Source organism: Equus przewalskii, chromosome 5 (assembly GCF_037783145.1).
Source record: "Equus przewalskii isolate Varuska chromosome 5, EquPr2, whole genome shotgun sequence".
Lineage (NCBI taxonomy): Eukaryota > Metazoa > Chordata > Mammalia > Perissodactyla > Equidae > Equus > Equus przewalskii.
In genome coordinates this window covers 16,806,940-16,832,165 of record NC_091835.1, presented here as the reverse complement: position 1 = coordinate 16,832,165, position 25,226 = coordinate 16,806,940, and the positions used below count along the sequence as shown (strand labels likewise).

General features: G+C 38.9%; 1 protein-coding gene across 1 annotated transcript in view; it reads left to right on the top strand.

Annotated features, from left to right (window-relative positions):
- PID1 (phosphotyrosine interaction domain containing 1) overlaps positions 1–25,226 on the top strand; it is a 226,107-nt gene that overhangs the window by 92,223 nt on the left and 108,658 nt on the right. The window contains exon 2 of the mRNA XM_070618522.1: positions 12,927–13,073. Coding sequence (XP_070474623.1) covers positions 12,927–13,073 — 147 coding nt within the window. The remainder of the gene's footprint in view (positions 1–12,926; positions 13,074–25,226) is intronic.

Genomic DNA, 25,226 nt, shown 5'->3' with positions numbered 1-25,226 from the left:
TAAGTAACCATGATTAATATAGTAAAACCTCTACTGGAAAAAGTGCAGAGCATGCATGAACCTATGGGCAATTTCAGCAAAGAAGTAGAAACTATAGAAAAGAATCAAGAGAAACTGCTAGGGAACAAGAACAAGGACAAAAACAACAGAGTAACAGAGATGAAGATGGCCTTTAATGAGCTCTTCAGTAGGCTCAACACAGCTGAAGGAAGAATAAGTGAACTTGAAGATAGGCCAGTGTATTGGCTGTATTGATTTTCTGTGTTCATTGATTTCTCCTCTGATCTTTATTATTTGGTTTCTTCTACTCTGGGTTTCTTTTATTCCTCTTTTTTTTTTTTTTTCAAGGTTGAAGCTGAGTTTATTGAATGGAGAACTTTCTACTATATTTCTAATATTGGCATTTTGTGCTATAAGATTTCCCTTAAGTACTGTTTTAGTGGCATCTCAGAAATTTTGATATGTTTTCAATTGCATTCAGTTCAAAATAATTTCCATTTTACCTTTTGATTTATTATTTCATCTATGAGTTATTTAGAAGCGTGCTATTTAGTTTCCATATATTTGAAAAATACAGAGGTTTCTCTGTTGTTACTTTGTATAACTTGGATCCTAAATTTGCTGAGTTATTTTATGGCCCAGAATTTGATCTTTCTTGGTAAATGTTCTATGTACACTTGAATTCTGTTGTTTTTGAGTGGAGCAATCTATAAATATCAATCATGTCAGACTGGTTGGTGGTTTTATTCAAACCTATATCCTTGCTGATTTTCTGTCAACTCCATCTGTCAGTTTTGGAGAGGGACTGGCAGCATAGAGTTGTTTTGTTTTTTATTGAATCTCACTCTATCTGCCTTTTATTTGGGTATTTAAGGTTTATATAATTTTAATATGTTTAATTTTAAATCTGTCATCTTAATTATTTGTTTTCTGTTTGTCTCATCTTTTTTTTGGTTAACTTTTCTCTCTATTTCTGCCTTCTTTTTGTCTGATTCTATTTTACCTTCTTTGTTGTTTTATATAACTCTTTGGTTTGTTGTGTTTTATACTATATTTTGTAACTATAAACCATTGTTCTATGGTTTATAGTATACAGCTTTAACTTATCACAACCTATTTTCAAATGATACTAAACCATGTTACATATACTTTTAGAACTTTACATAGTATCCTTCCATTTTACCTTTTCTGATCTTTGTATTAGTGTTGCCATACATCTTTATATATGCTAAAACTCCATACCATGTTATTATTTTTAATAATTTTTTTAGTCAATTATCTTTCATTGATTTTTAAATAATAAGAAAAAACTTATTAATCCATGTATTTACCCTTTTCTGTGCTCTTCACTCCCTTGGGCAGATCCATATTTTCATCTTTTCTTTCTGCCTGATTGACTTCCTTCATTTTTTGTGGGAAAGGTTCACTGGTAATGAATTGTTTCAAGTTTCATATGTCTGGAAAAGTATTTATTTCACCTTCATTCTATCCCCAGAATTCTGAGTACAGAATTCTAGGTTCACTTTTAAAATTTTCTTTTAGTATTTTAAAGATGTTATTCTACTGTCTTCTCTCTTGTGTTATTTTCGATGAGAAATCAAGCTATCATCTTTATCTTTGTTCCTTTGATTATGATTTTGGAATTTGATTATGATGCACCTTGATGTAACTTCCTTCATATTTCTTGTGCTTGAGCCTTGTTGAGATTCTTGTATATGTGGCTTTATAATTTTCTCCAATTTGGAAAATTTCCGGCTATTATTTCCTCAGTTATTTTTTCTGTTCCTCCCTACTTCTCCATTTCGGACTCCAATTTTACATATATCAGGATATTTGAAGTTATCTCTTAGCTTGTTGATACATTTTTTTTCCTCTTTTTCGCTCTCTTTTCTTTTGAATAGTTTCTGTTATGTTTTTAAGTTCACCAATTTTTTTCTATAATGAAATCTGTTATTAATCTCTGATATTGTGGTTTTGTCATTAGAAAGTAGATTTGGATCTTTTTATACCTTCAATGTCTCTACTTACTTTTGGAACATATGAAATACAGTTTTAATGTCCTTGCCTGGTCGTTGTAACATCTGTGTCAGTTCTTGGTTTGTTTTGATTAACTGATTTGTCTCTTCATTATGGATTCTATTTTCCTGCGTTTTTGCACATCTAGTGATTTTTGATTGGGTGTCAGACATTTTGAATTTTGCCTTCTTGGTTGCTGGATATTTTTCTATTCCTATAAATATCCTTCAGCTATCTTTGTGGAATTCAGTTAGGTATCTTTGAAGCACTTTGATGCTCTTAGATCTTCTTTTAAAGATTTGCAGGTGGAACCAGAGTGGTACTTAGTCTGATGCTGGTTCTTCCCGACACTGAGACTAGACCTCCTTGAGAACTCTACCCAGAGCCTGTGACTCATGAGTTTCTCCAGTCTGATTGGTGGGAACAGGCAACATTGCTGGCCCACGTGTGCACCTGTGCTCTAATCTCTAATACTTTCCAATGGTTCTTTCCCAGCATTGGTTAGTTTCCTTTCAAGCTGATTAATACTCAGCTGAGTATTTAACGGGATTCTGCATATTTCCAGAGTTCTCTCTCTGAGCAAATTTATCCTTTTTTGCCTCCCCAAGCTTTCATCTGTCTCCTTAGCTCAGGGACTCTGCTGGGCCCCGTCTGTTTTCTTCCTCCCTGCACCACAGCCTGCAAACTCTCTCAAGGTGGTCCACTGGGCAGGCGTACCTCTACCTCATTTATTTCACGTCTTTCAGGGGTCACTGTCCTTCATTGCCTGATATCCAGTGTCTTGCAAACTGTTGTTTCATAATTTTTTTCCAGTTTGTTTGGTTGTTTCTAGTGGCAGAGTCAATTTGCTCCCTGTTATTCCATCTCGATTGAAAGTGGAAGTCAGAAATACTGATCTTTAGCAGTTTGGTTATATTCAGCACAATAAGTTACACCACCAGGGGCATGTGGGAATAACTTACTCAGAGAAGATTTGGTTCTTAAATGCTATTCCTGGCCCATAGTCATTGTGTGAAATGACAAGACAGACATGTTGGCCTATTTATATTATTGCTTCTCTCAATAATTCCCTCACCCACACTCTCTTACTTGAATATTTAAAATTTAAATATTGGTATGAGTTAATTCAGCTGTACTTGAATTTTTTTCACGAGTGGGTAAAGTTTTTGTTCTATACTCCTAGCATTTGTCACTTTACATCAGGGGTTGAACATTCAAATGCCTGTAAGGGTCAAGTGAGTCATGTATGAGCGTGAAGTTGGTAAGGCATAAAATGAGTATAAAAATAGTCACTGGTATTTAGTTCAATCATGCACTACGTAGCATTTCAGTCAACGACAGACCGCATAGATGAGTGGTCCCATAAGATTAGTACCATAGAGCCTGGGTGTGTAGTAGACTATACTATCTAGATTTGTGTATGTACACTCTATGATGTTTGCACAACAACGGTGAAATCACCTAATGATGCGTTTCTCAGAACATATCCCTGATATTAAGCGACGAATGGCTGTATAGAAGTGAAAGCTGTCAGGGGGAGAAAGAGAGATTATGCAGAGGAATTGCAGAGGAAAATACCTAAGTAAATAAGGGCAGTTGCAACAACCAGCTGGAGCTAACTGTTGCCCTGAGGGAATGCAAGTTGCTTTTGTAGCTCTTCTGATCTTTCAAGAGAAATAGAAATTCAAATTTTAATCACATGTATCTCAATTTTTGAATACTACTTCAAATTTTAATCATAAAGTGGTCTGTGAATCAAATAAAACATATATATAGGCCAGATGTGCCTTTAGGCTGAGAGCTTGCAACCTGTGTTTAACAATCAATTGTTTAACTATTAACTTATAGAAAAATAGTTCAGAAGATGACAGAAACTACTTAAGCTAGGAATACAGTGTGTGCATGTGTATTTTGGATCAGTAACAAAAATAAATACATAAGTGAATATACACACACAAAATCCCCTGAGTGAACCTTTCACGAGCCTCGGGGGCTTTTCGCATACTCTGTGGGCATGGAGTGATTTCTGTGCCTCTCCCACATAATCAAGCTTGAGAGGATCTGTGATGTTCAAAAGAAATGCTTCCATAATTAAGACTGCATGAATAAATATGGATGTGTGAACACAAGTATTTTCAGTTAGTTTAATAATAGCTGTCACTTTAATAGATATAGATAGCCTTTTAAATTTATGAGTGTCTGAATATAGGCCTTTAAAGTTAAGCTGTAACTTTTTTGAATAAGGCAGTTACTAGGATAATTTGCAGCAAGAAGATTAATGCCAAATTGGTGTAGGTCTTTCTTTCCTCTAAATACCAGATCAACATAAACTGCATTAAAAAGTTAGCTTTTGAGGGGCTGGCCCTGTGGCCGAGTGGTTAAGTTCGAGTGCTCTGCTTCAGTGGCCCAGGGTTTCGCTGGTTCGGATCCTGCGCACAGACATGGCACCGCTCATCAAGCCACACTGAGGTGGCATCCCACATGCCACAACTAGAAGGACCCACCACAAAAAATACACAACTATGTACAGGGGTGCTTTGGGAGAAAATAAAATCTTTAAAAAAAAAAGTTAGCTTTTGAAATCAAGTAGTGCAATTTTGTATATATGTGCTAAATTTGGGGAGGCTATCCAACTCTGTCCTGCTTTTAAAAAGACAAAACCAACCAAACAAGATACTTTGCATTAAAAAATGTTTAATTAAAAGCTGAATTTAATTAAGTAGACTTTTATTCACTCATAATTACTCTTAATCATATAACGAATCATTTGCTGTTTATTTAACAAAAAAATATTTTTCTTGCTTTTATTTTTTGTGTGTGGAAATGCTAGAATAAATATTTACAAGCAGAAATCTAAGAATTTACATTAAAAACGATAAGCAAAAGATCTTATGAAAGGTCACAAAAGGATGTCACAATTATTTCTTGTCTCATATTTGGGGCCTGAATATACTTTTTTTAAAATAAGTGGTATAAAATGTAAGAAAATGACAACTGAGTTCCATTATTTATTTATTTATTTTTTGCTTTTTTCTCCCCAAATCCCTCCTGGTAGATAGTTGTATACTTTCAGTTGTGGGTCCTTCTAGTTGTGGCATGTGGGACGCCGCCTGAGCATGGCCTGATGAGTGGTGCCATGTCCGCACCCAGGATCCTAACCAGTGAATCCCTGGGCCGCTGAAGCGGAGCTCGCGAACTTAACCACTCGGCCACAGGGCTGGTCCCCCATTATTTCTTACAAACCCCCAAAGTAATAAAATGCAGTGTGTTTATGAATGCCAAGCTCTACGGGTTTTTGCACACTTGTGCAAATTAACATTTGTTTGGGGTCCTGAAGTTTTCCCTTCATTTGATTCACCCACTTGTTCCTTGTGGTTCTCTTAAGTAGAACATTTGCACTATTTTTGAAGCTTGATGAGGGCATTACTGAATCCGTAATTTGCAAGTTAAAACTGACCATTATTGTCAGCCTTCAAAATGCAAGGATGAACCAGGGATTAAAACCTTAATGCCTTCCCTTTAGTTTGAGTGAGGATAGTGTTCTGTTTATCTTAGAAAAAGAGGAAGCAGCATTTGCCTTCCAAAGATGCTTTATATTTTGGATACAGCATCAATACAAAGGTGAGATACACTCGATTTGAATTGGTAAAATATGTAAATCCTCACCCTCTAAACTGTCAGAGATTAGTGTCTGAATAGGAGTCGGAAGGCCAACTGTAAAAAGGGCATGGCGATTACCCATCTACATAATGGGGCTTGATTTAGAGGCTCTATTCTAGGATCACACATAAAGCACCAAATGCAGAAAGCTGATCTTTGTTGAATTTGTCCCGGGCGGTTCTCTAATTTTCTACAACACTATTCACTTCCCTTCTTTAAGAATGAATCACACATTTTCTTTATGGAACCCTGTGCATCTTTCATTTGGAAGCTGTAGCTTTTCCAAACTCCTCTATTAGATTTTCTTTTGTTGCCTTTTTATAATGCTATGGATTATGTTATTTTAAATTGCATTGTCTTTATTGCACCTGTTTGTCAAAGAACAAGCCATATCATTTTTGACATGGTATAACATAGCATTTTAAAGTTGACAGATGAAATAAAACTGTCACAATTTCCAGATGACATGATTTTATATATAGAAAACTCTAAAGAATCCACTAGAAAACTATTAGAAATAATAAATGAATGCAGTTAAGTTGCAGGATACAAAATCAACATACAAAAATCACTTGCATTCTATACACTAACAATGAAGTAGCAGAAAGAGAAATTAAGAATACACTCTCATTTACAATTGCCACAAAAAGAATAAAATGCCTACATGTAAATTTAACTTAAGTGATAGACCTGTACACCAAAAACTGTGAAACATTGTTGAAAGAAATAGAAGAAGACACAAAGAAATGAAAAGATATTCCATGCTTTTGGATTGGAAGAACTAACATAATGAAAAGGTCCATACTTCCTAAAGCAATCTACAGAGTTAGTACAATCTCTATGAAAGTCCCAACAACATTTTTCACAGGAATAGAACAAAGAATCTTAAAGTTTATATGGAACAACAAAAGACCCCGAATAGCCAAAGGATTTCTGAGGAAAAATAACAAAGCTGGAGGTTGCATACTCCTTAATTTCAAAATATACTAGAAAGCTATAGTAATCAAAACAGCATGGCATTGGCACAAAAACAGACACACAGATCAATGGAACAGAATCTAGAGCTCAGAAATAAACCCACACATCTATGGACAGCTAATATTCGACAAGGGAGCCAAGAGCATACGATGGAGAAAGGAAAGACTCTTCAATAACTGGTTCAGGGAAAACTGGGAAGCCGCATGCAAAAGAATGGAAGTAGACTATTATCTTACATAATACAAAAAATTAACTCAGGGTGGATTAAAGACTTGAATGTAAGACCTGAAATCATAAAACATCTGGAAGAAAACATAGAAGGTATGCTCTTTGACATATCAGTCTTAGCAGCATATTTTCCAACACCATGTCTCACCAGGCAAGGGAAACAAAAGAAAAACAAATGGGACTACCTTAAAGTAAAAAGCTTCTGCACAACAAAGGAAACCATCAACAAAATGAAAAGACAACCTAACAATTTGGAGAGGATATTTGCAAACCGTATGTCTGATAAGGGGTTAATATCCAAAATATATAAAGAACTCATTTATATCAACAGCAAGAAAACAAACAACCCAATTAAAAATGGGAAAGAGATCTGAACAGACGTTCTTCCAGAGAAGATATACAGATGCCCAACAGGCACATGAAAAGGTATTCAACATCACTAATTATTAGGGAAATGCAAATCAAAACTACAATGAGATATCACCTCACGCCTGTCAGAATGGCTATAATTAATAAGACAAAAAATAACGTGTGTTGGAGAGGATGTGGAGGAAAGGGAACTCTCATACACTGTTGGTGGGAGTGCAAATTTGTGCAGCCACTATGGAAAACAGTACGGAGATTCTGCAAAACATTAAGAATAGAGCTACCATAAGATCCAGCTATTCCTCTGCTGAGTATTTATCCAAAGACATGAAAACACAAATGTATGAAGATATATGCACCCCATGTTCATTGCAGCATTATTCACAATAGCCAAGACTTGGAAACAACCTAAGTGTTCATCAATGAATGAATGGATAAAGAAGATGTGGTATATATACACAATGGAATACTACTCAGCCATAAAAAAGATAAAATCTTGCCATTTGCAACAACATGAGTGGAACTTGAGGGTATGTGCTAAGTAAAATAAGTTAGAGTGAGAAAGTCAAATACCTTATGATCTCACTCATAAATAGAAGATAAACATAACAACAACAACAATAAACAAACACATAGATAACAGAGATTAGATTAGTGGTTACCAGAGGGGAATGGCAGAGAGAGGAGGGTGAAAGGGGAGACTGGGCACCTGTGTATGGTGATGGATGGTAATTAGCCTTTGGATAGTGAACATGGTGTAGTCTGCACAGAAATTGAAATATAATGATGTACACCTGAAATTTACATGTTATAAACCAATGTTACCTGCATAAAAAAAAAATCCCCCCAACAACAAAGCTTGACTGGAGAAAAAAATAAAGTTGACGTGTGAGAAAATGGAGGCACAGGCAGTGCAAGATCTTCTGGGTCTTTTCTACTCAGTAAGGGTGCTTGCTGCCCTAATTGGGTGTCTTTGCAAGTACAATCTTTGGCTATCTCTTGAGATTTGGAATTAATCTCATTTTGACAGTAGCTCAGAGGGTTTTATCTTAGACATGAATGACCTGGGGACTATAATACCTTCTTAGATTATTATTTGGTGCTTTATCATTAAGGCTCAGCCTGTTCAAATAACTAAGTGCAAGACTCACTGGTTTTTTATTTTAAAGATAATCTTGTATTCATTCCTGCAGTGTAACATTTATGCAGTCCTTTTCAAATTTTCCTTAGCAAGTCCATTTTATTTTCACAGACTATTTTTCATTAAAAAGTAATTCGTATTGGCGACACTCTTTTAGTTGCAAGGATCAGACACCTAACTCAAGCTCCCTTAAGCATAAAAGGGAATGTATTGGTTCCTATTCTTGGTAAGTCCATGGATGGATCTGAATCAGATGCAGCTGGATCCAGGGGTTCTGCAGTGTCGAGTTTGTGACTCTCCATTTCTCAGCTCTCCTTGTCTCTGTGTGGTCTCATTCTCAGACTGACCTTGGTGAGTAAGGTCAGCAGCAACTTTGTACTGACATCACCCCTGTCTACAACAACCCCATGTCAATTTCCCAGAAGAGTCTGTTCAGCCAATCCTGAGTTTCCTTGGAACCAATACCTTTGGCCAGGGACGTGAGGTACTCAGATGGCCAACCTGTGTCATATTCTTGCCCAGTGTCAGAGAATGGGGAATTGTGACTGACAACCCCATTCCACAAACCAGCATATGATAGTGGAGATGTTTCATCATAGGGGGCAGAAGAGTGTTCTTATCAGACACAGCTATAACTATCACACCTCTACCCCCCAGAGATTTACAAGAGCAACTCAGAGTTACATAAAATGTTAATTTTCAACCAATAAATGTATTATTTTAGACCCAATGATTCATCAAATAACCCACATTTTATTTCCCTCCTTACCTTCATCCTTTCACAGTGGGCAAAAAGGACAAAACCATTAAAGAAGAAAAATACTTTTTTTCTTTTAAAAAGAAATCATTTTCTCTACTTTGCTTTCAAATATTGTCTTAGCCTCTCTCTTTAGCTCTTCTGACGAACTTCTCACATGGATTCGCCGTTGTTGTTTGATTTAACATTCTCCACCTACTGTGAGAAACCCTTTCAAGCAGAGACTAACATTTTATTTCTGTTCCAGCTGTGCCTCCCACAGTGGCTGGCTGAATGGAGGTGTTTAGTAAAGGTGTTTGGAGTGAATTGGCAAGTGAATGCATGGCACACACCTGCCTGGCTGGAGATGCCAAAGCTTTGAAGTGTTAGGTCACTGAGGTTCCACAACACATTGTAATGAGGTTAGAATTGGAACTCCGTTATCTTCCTATCCCCAATTTAGGGGTTTTTAAAATGTTTATTTGTTTATTTCTTTTACTTGGCTCCCCAGCCAAGTAATCAAGGGTGCCTATGTGTGCCAGTTGGCAACTTCCAGTCTTTCTGTGTGCTTAGTGACTGAACCGATGGCTATGACATTTGGTCCCACAATGAGGACGGGAAGACAATCTCAGAACTTCTGGGCAGTGAGGTTGTCCAACCCTCATGAGAATGGAGTCATGTGCCATCTTCAGGAACATACTGTGTGGCAGAAGTCAGGCTGAGCTGAGCTGTGGTTTCATGTGCTTCTCATAGAACCCCAGCAAAATGGCAGCCTGGGGAGAGTGTCGTCGCTTGTTCATTCTTCATCTTCTGAGACCCTCTCCCCTTTATCTTCTTCATTCTGTGGCCTCAGCTGCTTTCCCACAGAGGCAAACCAACTTTGGCTCTCACTGTTGGTGATCCAGCATTGCTCCTTCCAGACACTTGACAACCCCCAACCCCACACCCTCTGATGGACTGGAATCAACTAAGAACAAAGACAGAAACTTCCAGATTAATATGAAAACTTTCCCTTATGTTTTTAAAAAATACAGATCAATACTCACTGGGCAAATCTCTCATTTAAAAAAGTATCAGGGCTGGCGATTTCATATCCTAAGAGGTGGCTGTATCAGTCAAGGTTAAATCAGAGAGGCAGAAGTGGAAGGAGATAGATACTGAGATTTACTCAAGGAATTGGCTTATGCACTCGTGGGGGCTGGCTAGGCAACTCTGAAATCCTTAGGATAGACTGTCAGGAAGGGTGAGCTGGAATTCCTGGGCATGGACCGAAGCTGCTGTCCACAGGTGGGATTTCTTCTTCAGAGAAGCCTCAGCTCACCTGTTAAGGTGTTTCAGTTGGTTGACTCAAACCCACCCAGCTTATCTAGGATAACCTCCCTTCAATTCAGCTGATTATGGACTTTAATCACATATACAAAATCTCTTCACAGCAACACCTAGATTAGTGTTTCATTGAATAACTGAGCTTGGTAGCCTAGCCAAGCTGACATGTAAAACTGACCATTAGGGTGGCCAGTTGGAGTTCTAGTAGATTCTATGTGGACTTGTGAAACAGTTTTAGACCCTTGGGATACTTCATTGGATGAAATAGTTTCTGCTCCTAAGGCATTTATATTCTAGTGGAAGATGACAGACGATAAAATAAACAAAATAACTACATAATTTTATAGAGGTGATAAGAATAATGAAGCAGAGGAAGGTAATAAACAATGATGAGTGTCTATGTGTGCAGAGCTAGCTACATAATTTGCAGGGCCCAGTGCAAAATGAAAATTCACTGTCCTCTGTTCAAAAAGTGGGAAAAAAGTGCTCGCCATGAAAGGTACTAAAATATAAAGCTTTTTCCTTTCTTCCATGAATCTCTCTCTGGAATAGTCATGGTGGCTTTTTGTTCGTTTGCTTGCTTATCTGTTTTTTGCTGTTTAATCCTGTCCTAAGTAAAGAAAAGTGAAAAATTTAGATTATTAACATGAATTTACCATTTATCATTATACTGTGCAATGCCCACTTTAAATACAAATATAGGAGCTGAATCATTGAAATTACACAGTTTGCATTTCCTGGTTCATACGTGTGTTTCAATTTTGTTTTTACCCGAACGGTGGAAGCACGCCACAAAATGAACTCACCTGTTTTTGTTTGACTTCTAAAACACGCACATTCTGCCAACACTTTACCTTTGGTTTACTGATTAGTGAGGGGGCACTGAGAGGAGGAGGAGCTGTGGTTGCTTCCTCTGTCCCTTTCCTTCTATGTTATCATTTTCACCATGTTGCCTGATTCAGGAAAGTCATGCAAGCGAAAAGGATATGATAGGGCTCCTTGATCATTCATGTTTCTTAGAACGCAACTGACTTCTTTCTGCATTTGAAGCAAATTCTAGTTCTAAAGGGTGGCCACTTGGGGCTGTCAGTGCATCTGCTTACTGAATCATAGACTTCACATGCTTACCTTGTACTCACTTTGCGTCTTGGTGAGTTCCTACACATCGGGGGATGCATATATTGTGCGTCTCCTCTACTCACGCATGTACTCTGCTGACCCATTGGACTTAACTTACAAAACACAAGTCCAAAGGTAAAGTTATTAAGGATTTCAAGGTGGTGACATTAAACCAAGCATAGAGCCCGCCTGAGCACAGGACCCTGTGTGACTGCACAGGTTGCATGCCCATGAAGTCAGCTGTGTGCGTATGTGTGTGTGTGCATGCTATTTTAGATAACACTGATAAGGAAGTTCTGTCTTATAATGTGATGTTTGATCAGGGTACCCAAGAAGGTGAGGCAGTGAGGCTTCAGATACCTAGGGCAGGAGTAGCATCTTCATAGGTTCCTAGGCACATGTGTCTTCATCTTATTCTGAGAAGGGTAAGGAGGCTACTGTGGCTGTATCCAAGTAAGTGAGGGGATGAGGGAGAGGAGATGAGATCAGGAAGGCAGCAGGTCCCTGAATTGTACATGGACTGGAAGGTCAAGGTGAGAACTTGGAATTTTTCTGTGAGAAGAGGAGACGACTTGGGAGAGTTTTAGCAGAGGGATAACGGACCATAATTAGATTTTAGAAGGATCTCTCTGCTGCTGTGTCAGTACTCTGGTACAGGGGCAAGGTTGGAAGTGGTGGGAGTAGCTGCTATCGTAGACCAAAGATGGGGCCTGAACGGGGTGTCTGGGTAGTGGTGATTAAATATGGTTGGATTCTGGGTATATTCTCGTCATATTTCAAAACTAGTGCCAACAGGAATTGCATATAGAGTGGATATTTACCTAGGGTCCTGGCCTGAGACAGTAGATAAATTGGTGTGTCTAGAAGTAGTGAGTTTCCTAAACTTCTACAGCCAATGCTTGGCTGAACTGGCAAAGGGAGAGAACAGAAATCTTGCATTCTTTTTCATCCATTCTTCTCCTTTTTCATTATCTTAGACTTTCACCAGAATAGCTCCTATAACATCCTCTTCAAACATCTTCACTTATTTAGCTGAACTCAGCATGGATTACATCTCTAGAATTTTGTTTGTATTTATCACCGTGTAAGAACTCCTTAGACCAAGGTCCTGGGTAACTCTCCCATCAGCCCATATATTCCTCGTATCTGCGTAGAGGTTGCCTGTCTCACAGAGTTTCATTCTGGGAGTGTCCTGGAAGGTTTTTTTCCCCTGCATTTTACTAAACACTCCTTGCCTCCCCCGGTAAGTCAGAGTTAATAATACAAAGATTTTGCTATTGGGTTTGCTGGACAGTTGTGCCATGTATAATTCCAAATGATTTAACCGTATTTGGCTTATTTTGTTCTGCTTTTCAGCACTTTCAGACCATGCTGAAGTCTAAATTGAATGTGCTAACACTGAAAAAGGAACCTCTCCCAACAGTCATCTTCCATGAGCCGGAGGCCATCGAGCTGTGCACCACCACGCCGCTGATGAAGGCCAGGACTCACAGTGGCTGCAAGGTATGTGGCACCTGGCCAGCAAGGCTCCTCTTGGTGGGAGACACAAAAGGATGTTTAGCCTTAAGGCACTTGTTTCACAATGATAACTTTTTTAAAGAGTGAAAATATAAAATGATGATAAAAATAAGCTCAGTGAGTAGTGGTAGTATGAATCCATATCCTGCTTTATTTTTCTTAATGATATAGCGCTCTTCATCGTTACACATTTAAGACATAAGTTTTAGTGGGTGTGAATAAAATCCTATTCTTGCCGTATTTTCTGTAGGCCTATGGAACTTTGGGCTTCTTCACAAGAAAAATTCTGTCCTTAATGAGAATTCCTCCCTTTGTATTTGCAATCTGGATAAAACATATCTTAAAGAATAAAAAACAAAACAAGTTTCTCAACAGTTGTACTCTCTGGGTCCTTTGGGGGTAATTTTGCATTTTTGTTTTGCTTCAGCTCTCAAAATTTATACCAATATTCATGCCTCAGAATCCATTATAAAAAACATTTTTCATTTATGTAAACTATAATGCTGACATGGAAAGAAAACTAGAAATGAAATGCATAATTTTGGTAAGCTTTTGGATTCTGTCTCACATGATATTCTTTACATGAGTTGGTGAGTATAGTAATTGGTTTAGAGGGAACTAAGAAAATATGTCGTATGCATATTTTGTCATCAGAAATTTGTTTTGAGTAGTGAAAATAAAATAAAAATGCATATTTGCATGTGGGTTTCTTTTATAACCTTGCAGATGCATCCCTTCCTTATGCTTTCCAGGCTAGGGAAGTAAAGATCCATTGATCTTTTTTGCCAGAATGTTCCGTTCCCTCCCCAGTTCTTGCATACCTGTGGTCAGATTGGAGCCTACAGTAATCTTGAGTGCTGGTGGTGTACACAAAACCTCACACACGTCCATTCATTGCACGAATACTCATTGGGGGCTCACTCTCTGCCTGGCACAGTGGGCTGTGTGAGCAAGACCCACCAGCATCTTTATGGGGTTTAACTGCTTGTTGAGGGAGAGGGCGGAGAAAATACAGGTAAACAAGCATTGGCTGGTGGCAAAGCTAGTCTGTGAAGAACTTATGGAAGAATCTTTTGGGCAGAAGGAACAGGGAGTGGTACTTTTCTGAGGTGGATGTAGTCTTGGTGTGTTTTGGAATGGAAAGGAATGGGCCAGTGTAACTGGGAGGCTGAGAAGGTGGTAGTGAGTGGTGGGGTCTGGCGGGGGTCCAGGTATAGAGAGCCTTGTCTTCATGCCAAGGAATTTAGATTTTGTTCCAATTAGTATGGAGAACCATCTGAGAGATTTAGGCAAGTGGGTTATATGACTCCATTTTAAAAAACAGTGGCTCTGCCTCAACTGGAGAGAGCGAATCCACACAGCTAGGCTTAGGTCCCATTGTATGCAATGCTTTTGGTGAGTTGATAATGTAAAGGAATTATAAAAGTACTCATTAAATTTGAAAGTGATATGAGATCAAATGGGGTTGTGCATCCTTTAGAGATTTCCTAAAGTCATTTTGAATTCCGTTCCTGTTGGAGAAAATGATTCCTCAAAAGCAAGATGAAGTCAGTAGGGACAAGTATAAGGAGAATTTAGTTTGATAAAGTCTACGGAGTATTTGAAATGAGAGAGGAAAAAAATACAGAATAAAAAGAGCTAGCAATCCAATCCAGATATGAAAGAGGTGTGTGTGTGTGTGTGTGTGTGTAAAGACAGTGAAAGAGAGGGAGAGAGAGATTTGCTAGGAGAATAAAAACCATCATTTTTCTGAAAAGGAGTATAGGGTTCAAGATTCATGGAGTAATTTTTTTCTGTGTACCGCCTTAGGTCATGTTCATTTATTTCACTGCTAAAAGGATGTTGAAAAAAATAGAAGGAATTCAGAAGAGCAGGCCAAAGAGAGCGAGGGGTGCCCTGGCGTCAGTCCGCGGGGCCAGCTAGACAGAGGGAAATCAGCAATGATTTCAGCTGGACACAGGGAAGAACTTCTGATTCAAGGTGAAAAATACATTCCACCGGGCTATAAAAAATTTATGAACTCTTCATCCCTAGAAATCTTGAAGAGGAGATTTCCAGGCGTAGATAATCATAATCCTGGAATCAGGGATCTGGGCCAACACCCCTTGAAGTACTTTCCAGCTCTATGATTCTATTTGAAGGAAGAAAACCGCCCATATATCAATCTTTGAATTGTATACTGTAATACACTTTATACATTTAAATTTGCACTGTAAAAGTCCTAGGGTCACAGTCTTTAATTCTCAAGGACACTGTCACATTTGTGTTAAGAGTCATATTCTTTTGTTAAAAAACAAAATAAAGTTAGAGTTTTGAGCCTCGAAATTTCTATTTAGAATCTCCAGACCTCCCCCGTTTTTTTCCAATCATCCACAGGAACAAAGTGCAGTGTCTCCTCTCTGATTCTTGCAAGTAACTTAGCTCACAAAATGCCAGCTGCAGAAGGAACTCTCTCTCTCGGGATCAGGCCTGCCAGGAATAATGAGCACATGCAGCCCGGGCCCAGCTGCAGGGCCAGCCTACGGGACCCTCCATCTTTACACAGCGCTAGTTCTTTTTTGCCTGACAGCTTTCAAGTTGTGTTTGCATAACTTTGGGTTTGGAGAGAGGGAGTGAGAGGCAGAGGAAGCAAAGGAAAAGGGAGCTGAAAATGGATTATGGTTAGCACTGTCGAAGCCCTGGTGCATCTCAGATTTCCCATTTCCCTCTGATCTGTATTCTCTGTGGGTCCTGATGGGATTGCCCTGCCAGGCTATTCATGTTGCAGGCAGCTGGGTCTTTGTGTGTTCTCCTCTATTGCTGCCACTTTTTTTCCTGGAGTGGAGTTATTTAACTGTACAACCCACTGGACACCGTTAGAAAGCTCCCACCAGGACCTTTGTTGGAGCTATTTGGAGTATCAGATGCTGTGTTCAATTTTGCAGCGGTAATGATGGCTTGTCATTTCTCCTCCTGCCCAGCATGATGGAATCCTAGGTGCCTTCAGGTTGTTGGCAAACATTTAATTAATAGTCATCGAAAAGCTACTGTGTACCTGGACTTGTGAAGAAAGGAATCAAAGTAGGTGTTGTGGGTAATGGAACTTAGAGTCAAATAGAACGAATAAGACGAGTGCCCGAATCAAATAAATCACTCGCGTGTGTATCAGAAACTCTTAGAGGGCAAATTTTGGGACCTTCCTTCCAGAGATTTTTATTCAGGGGCACACCTTAGTGGTGGGGAGCAAGAGCCTGCAGTTTACAATAGACCATATAATTTACATGAAAGTGGTGCCTGGACCATGCTTTGAGCTTGAGGATGTGGACCACAGAGTGGTGTGTGATGAAACCAATGCTAAGTGACATAAATGGACACACAGCCTGAGGAGGTGGGAGATGGGGTGGAAAATGGTATGCGGGGGCTGGCTGGCACTTGTATGGTCACAGCTGAGCAGGAGGCTCACGTCTAAGCAAGAAATGGGCTCTGTAATGTCCATATCTGCCACCTTGTCCTACAGGAAGCACTGTCTTATTTGGATTGACTCACTTCCAGGCTACTCGCCAAAGTTCTCAAAGCCTTTAAGAAATGGTGATAATAGTGATGATGATGATCATGATCAAAAATAGTAATAAAATACTAATAATACAGAAATAATGATCGTAATAAAGAGCTGTTGTTTATTAATAAAATATGCAGGCACTCATCTATGCACTTTTGATGACATAGAACTGTTTAGTTCTCACGATGAACCAATGGTTCATCTGTAGTGCCATCTGTAGCCCTATAGCCCGGTAGCCGTATTAGTCACTTGAGCTGCTTGAGGCATAAGGAGGTTCATTAGCGTTTCCCAGGGTATCCAGTGAGTAATTGGCAGTGTAGCTGGACAGAGCCAGGGTCCTGAGCTCCATCCTTGGGGATGGTCTCCAGGGGTGATGCTTGGAGACGAAGGCCACCAGGGAGCTGTGGGAGTTGCTGGTGAGGAGGGCTAATTAAGCGTGTGATATTTCTTTCTACTCCTCTTCCTTTCCCTTTCCTCATTGCTCATGCCGAGGGTGCCCTTGTCATCATTCTGCAGCCTGCTGGGTATACAGCTACCTCTGTCCCTTCACCCTTTACTGCAGGCCCCGCCAGCACCTCACCTGGGCCTGCTCTCACCCAGGATGCTCTAGTTCTGAATCTCACCTCCTCCTGAGTAAGTCACTTGGCCTGGCATTGTGTGAAGCCCCCTCTAAAAGCCTTGGCTGTCCTCTTCCCATCTCTGAGGGTAGAAACCATCGCATAATCTAGTGTCCAAGAAGGAGTTCATTATTCATAAACCATAGCATGTTTATATTAGTCTTTTTGAGATTCTTTGCATTCAAGAGTGGCAGTAGAGCTCCCTTAACTCTCAGGAAAGATGTGGTTGATTTATAGCTCATGGGACGGAGAAGAGAAGTTTCTGAGCTGAAGTCTTGGCAGACGATCATCCAATCCTGCCATTTGGCACACGTGTGAAGTGCCCAGTCTTAGAAGTGAATCCCATTTATCTTATGATAAGAGCTCCCGATCTGAATTTAAATATATTTAAAACTAGCATCACATGCATCTATTTTCTACACTTATATCTTTGTGTTTATTTGATCAGTTATGTATTTAATTAGAAACATAGTCATGTTTTGTCATTTTTGTCTCATTTTAGCCAAAGGCCCATTTTTTTAACCCATTAACAAAAGGGAGAAACGTTGATTGTATTATGTTGTCATCCTCATCAAATGCATTTTCCAGCTCTGTCTTGGTGTCGTCATTTTGCATGAAACCAATTATGCCGACTTTCTCCCGCAAAATAAATTTCTGATTTTGATACCAAGACAGAATGCAAATAAAATAAGATAGTAATACATGAAGTAAGATTCAGTCCCCTGGTCTTTATTGGTTATTTTCCTCTAAATTCAGAGTGGATGATATCTAATTCTAATTTACTTTCTCTTCATTCTTTCTCAGACTTCTCTATAAACAAATCAAAGCGCATTCACGTCTGCTCGTCTCCCCAAATCTAGGAAGGTAAAACATGATATGAGCTCACAGCTGTTGTTTGAGACACAAGATTTTATTTTTCTGCAATTTTTACTCTGTCGATTTGTAAATTTTCTAACTTTCTCTCCCCTCCTACATTTTAAGTGGAGCATTTTGGAAAAAAGCTCCCTCTAAGCCACCAACTTAGACATTTGTTTCTTCTCTTTGCCCAAATCAGAATTTCCATAGCTTTAGGGAAGTGGCATTTTTCCATGACCCTGTGACTCGTCTGGTGTCAGGCTTGTCTGGTGTGCTCAGTGTGATAATTGTAGACCTACTCAAATGCATTTGGAAGATGGTGTGTTGGTTTCCTGAGTCCTACTTAGTGGCAACCTTAGTGCTTAAAATAGCAGAAGTTTATTCTCTTACAGATCTAGAGATCAGAAGTCTAAAATCCATCTCAGTGGGCAGAAACCAAGTTGTCAGCAGGGCCACGCTCCCCCTGGAGGCTCTAGAGCAGAGCTGGCTCCTTGCCTCTTCCAGTTTATGGTGCCTACAGGCATTCCTTGGCTTGTGGCCACATCACTCCAGTCTCTGCCTCTGTGGCCACATTGCCTTCTCCTCTTGCATCTGTATCAAATCTCCCTCTGCTTTTTTCGTATAAGGCCACTTGTGATTAGATTTAGAGCCCATGGGATAATCCAGAATAATGTCCTCATCTCAAAATCATTAATTTAATCAAATCTGCCAAGACTGTTTTTCCTTATAAGGTAGAATTTACAGGTTGCAGGAATTAGCATCTCCTATCTTTGGGTAGCTATTATTCAGCCTACTATGGATGGTTTCCTTATAAATGGGGATTTCTAGAAATGTAAGAATTTCCAAGCAAAAATGAATATAATGCATATAGTAAATCAGTTGTTTAGGTTGAGTTTATTATTCTTTCATTGGAATTTAGAAAACTACTTAAAAAATAGAAAACTGAGGAGGATTGGTCTGTAGAAGTATCTTGCTCCTGTGTTGAGCCACATTTCTTTATCTTATTTACTTCTTTATCAGAATTCCTCAAAAAGAAGTGATATCTTAAAATTTGAAGTGGAATCATAGGTTTCTCCTACAAAGTCATGAGCACCTGCGGTTTGTTATGGTCCAGTGTAGTGGGCATATTAAACAATGTTTGTAAAAATGTCCACAATTCTGCCATAGGGAATATGAATGATGTTTTCCCCCATTCCCAGTAAAGCTTTAAGAATAATTTCGAAAATGATATGGAAAATATTATGAGTAAAACCTGTGTCTGAGAGAGGTATCTTGTTGTAAAGTTATTTTTCCCTCGTGATTTCCTGTTTAGACAGTTTGTCTTTGAAACAATTTCTTGGTTTCGTTCTGAAAATTTAGTTTAATCTTTATCTGAATTTAGGGTTCATTTATTTAGAAAATATGTTAGTTATTCTTTATGTCTTCCTGGATTTCTTCTGTGGATAAAATATAGTTCCTCCGTGGTAGACTTCATTTGCCAGACAACCTACAGAAATACCACATAGCAAACCAATTAAGTTGGTAAAAACTCATTAACATATGCTTTGTGTTTCCAGCAGAGATTGTACATCTTGTTAGAGATGGTTACAAGGTTATGATAATTTAAAAAAAAAAAAATCTGGTTTCTGCAAATAGAATGCTTAAATATAAGATGTTAATGTTTAAAAGACTTTCTCCAGTTTTTATGCATTTTTTCTTCTTAACATTATTTATGTCATTTTTTCCTGGTGTTTTATTCACCTTTTACATTAGAGAGATCTGTACTGAGGAAATAAAATGTTATAACGATGGTCTATCTGCTACTCTAACTATATAGTTACTTCTGAAATTTTAGTTAATATCTGAGTGATAACTGAAGGGTCCATCAGTGCACCAAGATTTCATTTCCTTTCTTGTTCAATATTTTTTTGAATTAATAATTTATTACTTTTACATTTGCTATAGTTTTATAGACACTTATAGTTAATTTTCCCCAAATGCTCTATCGGATTTGGCATATACCTATCAATATTTTGCTCAACCACAATCACAGAGATAGTGTATTCTTTTTAATCTCCTTCTGGGCTTCTCTCCCCTGGAGTCCTTTGCCCTTCTGCACCAGATTAGACTATTTGTCTCCTGGGCATCTTCACTTCTGTAACTCTGGGACTTCTCTCTCCTGTGGTGGATACTTCTGTTTTCTTCTTCTTCTTTTGATTTACTCCTTTGTTTTGCTGGAGCACGTACTGCAGAAGTCAAAACTGTGTGCCTTGCGTGTCTAAAAATTTCTTTATTCTCCCCTCACCTTTTTGAAAGTTTGGATGAGTATAGAAATACAGATTGGAAGTAATTTCTGCTGAAAGCTGCCAAGGCACTGCCCACGAACTTCTACTATCCCGTGTTACTGTGGAGGAATCTGATCCCATTTGATTCAGATTCCAAGGTTCTTTTGTATGTGTGAGTTTTTTTCTTGTCCACTCTCTGAAGGCTTTTAGGATTTTCTTTTTGTTCTTGGTCCTTTGAAGTTTCATGACTGTGTGTCTTGGTGTGAATTTTCTCCCCAGTTCATCCAGTGGGAAGGTGGTGGGTCTTTTCAATTTGAAGACTCTTATTTCTGGGTATTTTAGGGAACTTTAAGTAAAATTCTTACTTTCTTTACCAATTTTGGAACCATTTGAGAAATAAGAAACCTGATACAGATAGATAAGAAAATAATATCAGTTTTATAAAACTTATTTTGGAGGATGTAGCTTAGAGGTATAGATTCATTAGGTTTTCTAAAGCCTCCAAATCTTTGTTGAAAATTCTGGTACATTAGTGTCTCCTCTCCCATTCATTTTGTGCTTTTGTACTTTGAACTTAAGAAGGTCCATGATGATCAATTTAGTGGGGTTTAAAGAGGAGATAAATATTTAAGGTCAACTTGCCATCTTTATCCAGAAATCCTCTCTGAATTGTTAAACCCTCTCTAAATTGCTAATTTTAGCTATTTGAACTTTCCTCGTTTTATATCTTTATTGAAGATGGAAATGGTGGTCCTTAACTTACTTTCAAGTTTAAAGAGATATTTATAAAGTGCTTTGAACTTTTCACGAGAGCAGAGCTATATAAATAAAATACTGCTGTTATTCAAATGCACCTCCCCTTGGTTTGAATGGAAAGGTCAATGAACTGTAGACAGAATGGTAGCAGACAAGGTATGGATGTCAAAGTGGCAATAAATAACTCAGATCATAAAAAGGTCATAAGCTGCTGTCTTAAATGTGAACAGCTATTTCTTATTACATCTCTGCGTATTTCAACTCCTGACTGTCCAGCAAGTAAATTATAAAAACCGCTGTGACAACAGGTGCAGATGTGTTCCTCGGTGTGCTGGCTGTTCATTTCTTTGTTTTTACTGAAAATATTATACATTCATTTCTTGGCGAGAGAAATAATGTCTGGGCTTCTCTGCATACTGACTTCTCTAAATGAGACATTAGTCAGATTGGCGTTTATGAGTCACCAGGCATCTTCATAAGCCAAATCCAGGAATTATAAAATAATTTACTCAGGAAGTAATGGGGATAAATGAAGTTTATCATCCTGGGAAATAGGAAAGCTACCTTGTGAGCTAAAGATCCTACTGAAAATAATTTTTGCCCCCACATTGATGGATTCATGCATTCTCTTTAAAACTTGTTTTTGTGACACTTGTGAGCAGTGCTAGAATTCTCATCTGTCATCATCTGCCTATAATATTTGTCAGGGCAGGAAAGGTGCTGTCTGTTATCACAAAGACATTTTGCTGTTAGTCAATTCATGGGATGTCACAAAACAGGTATTTCCTTTTCTCCTCAGGGAGCTCACTGGTTCATTCAGAGCCCACCGTTCTCGTGTATAAAGGTCCCTTCTCCTCTGTTCTCTCTTCCTCATTCTCATTCCAAAGGTTTCCTAGAGACCTTTTACTCCTTGCCTCTTCTTTACTGCTCCATCCCCCAATGGTCCTGGCCAATCAGAAGCATCTGGTTTGGGGGAGGAGAAGGGGTGCTAGAGGGGGCTTCTGGGTCCTCCACATAAATCTTTTACAAGACAGACAAACCTTTATCTTATGATAAAAATGGACTCTTTCCTATCGCAAAATCCTGGTTCATTCATAATTATTATGCCAACAGAATCTCGATTTCATTTCTCCTTCTTTGCAAGGGTCACCTCTCAGAAAAGAGGAAGAACGGTGAGGGAGATAACTCATCCTGCCACACGCATGCTAGAGTCATTCTGAGAAAAAGTCAAAGGAAGAGAATTTAGAGCCATTAGGATGATGCAAAAATTATTCATTCGTGGTCAATAAAATCCCCTCTTCCTAGAGACTTTACACACTTTTTCTTTTTAAATTACACATCTTTTTAAACAAAATAAGCATTCCCTACCAATGATTATGAGCTTATTAATATATAGGTAAAATCTGTGTACACATTACAAACACATTATGTATATTTTAAAAATACATATAATACGAAAATTTTAGAAGAATGAGCTAAATCTTAAACAAATGGTGTTGTATCTTGTTAATTGCACCGGCTTCATAATTCTCATTAGTTCAGGCAAGGCTTTTCTTTAATCATAGTCGGTGTAAAACCAAATTTCAAATGGCTTTGATAATTTCATTATGATTTGGCTGATCTTGTCAGATCCAATCAGATCATCTGTTTCTACCCCAGAATGAGGTAGAAAAGATCATATGCCAAAAGAAGATGTGTCAGCTCCACCATTTTCTTGTTGTCTGCTGTGTATGTGGTCTTTTTTTTTGAGGAAGATTGACCCTGAGCTAACATCCACTGCCAATCCTCCTCTTTTTTGCTGAGGAAGATTGGCCCTGAACTAACATCTGTGCCCATCTTCCTCTACTTTATATGTGGGGCGCCTGCTACAACATGGCTTGATAAACACTGCTATACCCATGCCCGGGATCCAAGCCGGCAGACCCCAGGCTGCTGAAGCAGAGTGCTCGAACTTAACCGCTGCAGCCCTGTATGTGTTCTTTTTTACCATCTGAAATCTGTGGTTTATTTGCAAGAGTCTCAGCTGGATTTTGTTAAACCAGATTATGTAACCCATAACTCCATTGAGATGGGACAAACGTGAACTGAGGTGCCCGTTGGCTCCTCAGCAATCACATGAGTGAGGTACCCCTGTGATCTCCTTTTGTACCATAGAATCCCACCCTTAGGAGACTCACAGTTCTCTGTGTGACACTGATCATCCGACATAGGGACTGCTGAGGGTGCCAGTCTCAGTCTGTTTATCAAGCGTGAGTAATGCTGAATTTATTTCACATTTTGAAGATAAAAATAACTGTAAATAGAAATTCTAATGTATTCTATCCCTAACCTAGGAAGTTCTATTGCGTACCTCCTGGGGTGTACGTAGCATACTTTGGAGACGAAGGACCCGGAGTGCTGTGCTAAAGACAGTGAGGCTGCTTTTCGGCGTTGCAGAGGGGCATGCCAAGACCATTCAGTGATAGCTCTGTTGTTTCAGGAGGGGAAAGTGATGGGCTCACGTCAGATATTTAGATCTAGACTAAATTCCTCTCTTGGACCCCATGTGGGGGGTGAGAAAACCTAGCTCTGTCAGGCTGAGTGACATTCTTAACAAATAGATGGAAAATCAGTTATCATTTAGCTTTCTTCGTTTCTGGACCGATCCTCTGGTGACATTGCTCCTTCTTACTGTATCCTGGGAGAGATTAAAAAAGAAATCATAATCACTTGCATGGATGTTGAAGCCATCAAAATGAAATGCAGCTCATCTAGCTTTGGCCGAGCTCTGAGATTTATTGACAACTAGCAGCTGGTTATTCTAGCCAAGATGGTTCATTAGCTAGGGCAAACTCCGCCTTTGTCGATCAAGATTTCTTTGCAGTAGAAGAGACTTCCTCAATGCTGAGTATTTAGATGTAGGAGTTGTTTTTTTTTTCTTTTTTCTTTTTTTTCCTTGCTCAGTAGGTCACAGCACAGGTTCCTGGAAGAGAAAGATGCTAAGATCAGCACTGTCTGAAATATGGAAAATTCCAGATTCTGTGAAAGGAGCAGAATGTTGTTTTTATCATATTTGCAGGATACATAGATTCTTCTCCTAGCTCAGTAGTCCACAGTAGTTTGTCTTTAGGCTTCAGTGTTTGATTCGTTAACGAATGATTATGCTGTCACACTGTGAAGAAGGTGGGCTTTGGGACACTATATCCTTTTTTCTTTTACGTGTGAATGAAGATAGACTAAGTGCCTTGACAGTGATGTTGAGTCAAGATTAAGAAGACAGGTATTCCAAGGGAGTGTTTGGTATAGTGAAGCTGTATGTCTTCCTTCTTTTTCTTGCCTGTCTCCTTCTTGTTTCTCTTTATTTCACCCTTTTCTTTAGTCGCTTTTCTCTCCTACCCCTTTCTTCCCTTTTTCACTATCCCCCGTCTCTCCCCACTTCCTACTTCATTTCTGTCTCCTACACCCTGCATGTCATCTGTCCAGCAAAAGCACGGAAGGGCGTCTGATTAGATAGGCTTACATTACCTGCCAAGACCAAGCAAATCACTGGTGCGGGGGCAGAATATACTAGTTCGGGATGTTTCTCCTGTGGTCGAGCTTGCTCAGAACTACCTAGACTCCCAAAGGGAAATCAGATATGTAAGGACTGTGGAAGGGGGGACTATGGAACAACTGAAAATGTCTACAGCAAATAGCATCCTTGCGTTGCTGCGGAGGAAATTCTTTATAGTTATACAGAGCGAGTTGACAATGTAGAATATTAGAGCCTAGGCCACAGGGTGTCTTATCTCCTTTCCAGTTCTGATTCAACAATCAGCCAGCAGTCAAATGGGTGTCTTAGTGCATGTGGAGACGATGTGCAGGGACTATGCAAGAGGCTCTTGGAATGCATTTTGAAGAGTAAGGATTTCATTCGGCTTTTGGTGATGGACCAGTAGAGGAGAAAAACTGCATGAGCAATCCTGAGAAATGTGACAATGTGAATGAACCTGGAGGATGTTATGTTAAGTGAAATAAGCCAGACGCAAAAAGGCAAATACTGCACGATCTCTCTTATAAGTGGAATCTAAAATAGTCCAACTCATTGAAGCAGAGAGTAGATTGGTAGTTGCCAGAAGCAGACGGTGGA